The sequence below is a fragment of the Helianthus annuus genome, chromosome 1 (genome assembly GCF_002127325.2).
Source record: "Helianthus annuus cultivar XRQ/B chromosome 1, HanXRQr2.0-SUNRISE, whole genome shotgun sequence".
Lineage (NCBI taxonomy): Eukaryota > Viridiplantae > Streptophyta > Magnoliopsida > Asterales > Asteraceae > Helianthus > Helianthus annuus.
Window position 1 is genome coordinate 5,234,832 of NC_035433.2, and position 2,264 is coordinate 5,237,095.

At 44.6% G+C, this 2,264-nt stretch overlaps 1 protein-coding gene across 1 annotated transcript; it reads left to right on the plus strand.

The window, feature by feature from the left end:
- The first annotated feature begins 614 nt into the window (after positions 1–614).
- LOC110928221 lies at positions 615–1,169 on the plus strand. The gene has a single exon (XM_022171362.1). It carries the CDS (start codon positions 615–617, stop codon positions 1,167–1,169), a length of 555 nt encoding a protein of 184 aa, XP_022027054.1.
- Positions 1,170–2,264: the final 1,095 nt, after the last annotated feature.

The window sequence follows — 2,264 nt, forward strand, 5'->3', positions numbered from 1 at the left end:
AGATACAAGAAGGAAGGTCTAACCTATGTGGGGGCAGACGAAAAAATGAGGGTGGCCGGTTTTATGAACGCCATTACATCTAAATACCTCACAAGGGATTTTAACAAATCTCTCCCCAAGACTTTGGAAGAAGCTCTTGAAAGGGCTGAGGCACACATTCGAGGGGAGGAGGCAGTAGATATCAAAGAACAAAGGAAAAGAGGAAACAACTGGCGAGGTAGCAGCCCAGCTAGAAAGAGAGGAAACTTTAACTCCTATGACAGACGCAAAAAGGGTTCCGACCATCGAAGGTCTGAAGGTCGCAACCCTTCTAGCAGAGAAAAAGGCATGAGTTTCACATCTCTCACCAAGACTCCTTAAGAAATCCTAGCAACAGAAGAAGTCAAGCAAAACTTTCGGCCTCCTAGGCCTCTCCCCAAAAGCAGAAAAAAACGAGAACTCCACACAATATTGTGAATTCCATGAAGAAAAGGGTCACCACACCAATGATTGCTTCCAACTTAAGAAAAGGATTGAAGAAGCTGTTAAGTCCGGAGAACTTGCTCACTTGGTGAAAGGAGTAAGGGACAAAATGGCTGAAGGAAAAGGAAAGGAAGTCAATATGGTGGATTTTGATGGAAGGGTTCCACAAAAGAGACAACGGTTGGAAGCTTGTGAGCTTCAGTGTGTGTGCTTCCCCCCAACAGAGAAAGATCCTCTTTCAAGTCCTCCTTGTGGTAGAAGCAACTGTGGGAACATTACAAACAAGTAGGGCATACATAGACACAGGGGCAGCTACTGAAATCATGTTTGAGAAGTTCTTCAACCGCTTGAGCAATGAAGAACATTCAAGGCTTCAACCCTCTGGAACCTCCATAAAAGGTATTGCCCATATACCCCTTAAACCTTTAGGGCAACTGACACTTAATGCTCGTTTCAGCGAAGGTCAGAAAGAAAGAACTCAGCCACTCACCTTTGTGGTTATCAATATTCCCTCAAACTATGACGTGATCATTGGGAGGCCATGGCAGTGTGCATTTTACATGGCTGTGTCCGTCGGCCATGGCACTGTCAAATTTCCCACCGAGAGAGGAATAGCAACCCTTCAACCTTCCCAGGAAGCCTACTTGGTTGAAGGTGAAAGTTTCAAAAGCGAAGAAGACAAAGCAAAGGCTGATCATAAATCCTAAGTATCCTGAACAAAGAATAAGGGTCAATCCAAGCCTTTCACAAGAAACCTTCTCATATCATCAAAAGTTGCTAACACACTACAGCGATGTCTTCGCTTGGTGTCCAGAGGATATGACAGGGATCCCTCGGAACATTGCCGAGCACGAGTTAAGAATACCACCGGATGTCAAGCCCGTGGTTCAAAAGAAAAGAAGTTTGGCACCAGAGAGAAGTTTGGCCACGTGCCAGGAAGTTGAGAAGCTTGTGTCAGCTGGCATTCTCCGAGAGGTCAAGTACCAATCATGGGTTGCAAACCCAGTTATGGTCAAGAAGCCAGACAATTCTTCGAGGATGTGCATAGATTTCAAGGATCTTAACAAGGCTTGTCCCAAGGATTGCTATCTAGTGCCGGAAATTGATCTCAAGGTTGACTCCCTCACCGGCTATCCTTTCAAATGCTTTCTAGATGCTTACAAAGGGTATCATCAAATACTCATGAAAGAAGAAGATGAGGAAAAAACGACATTCCACACCGATAAGGGAATCTTTTGTTACCAAAAGATGCCTTTTGGCCTCAAAAACGCCGGGGCAACCTACCAACGTCTAGTGGACAAAGCCTTTGCAAGCCAAATTGGTAAAAACATGGAAGCATATGTCGATGACTTGGTGATCAAAAGCAAGACGGAATATCAAATGCTCGATGACATTCAAGAAACTTTCAAGAACCTAAGAAAGGTTAACATGAAGCTCAACCCTGAAAAATGTTCATTTGGGTTTGAGGAAGGCAAGTTCTTGGGCCATATTGTTGGGAAACAAAGCATCAAGGCCAACCCAAACAAGGTGAAAGCTGTTCTTGAAGCCAAACCACCAAAAACCAAGGAGGAGGTTGAAAGCTTGAATGGGAAGCTTGCAGAAGCGTTTTACCTCAAAGTTAGTGGAAAGGTCTCTCCCCTTTTTCAAAACGCTCAAAGGTTGCACTGATAAGAAGGACTTCAAATGGAATGAAGAGGCCGATGAAGACTTTAACTAAATGAAGCAGCACCTAGCTTCCCTACCTGACATGGCAGCCCCAGAAACGGGCGAATTGATCTCAGTCTACTTCTCAGTTGCCGAAG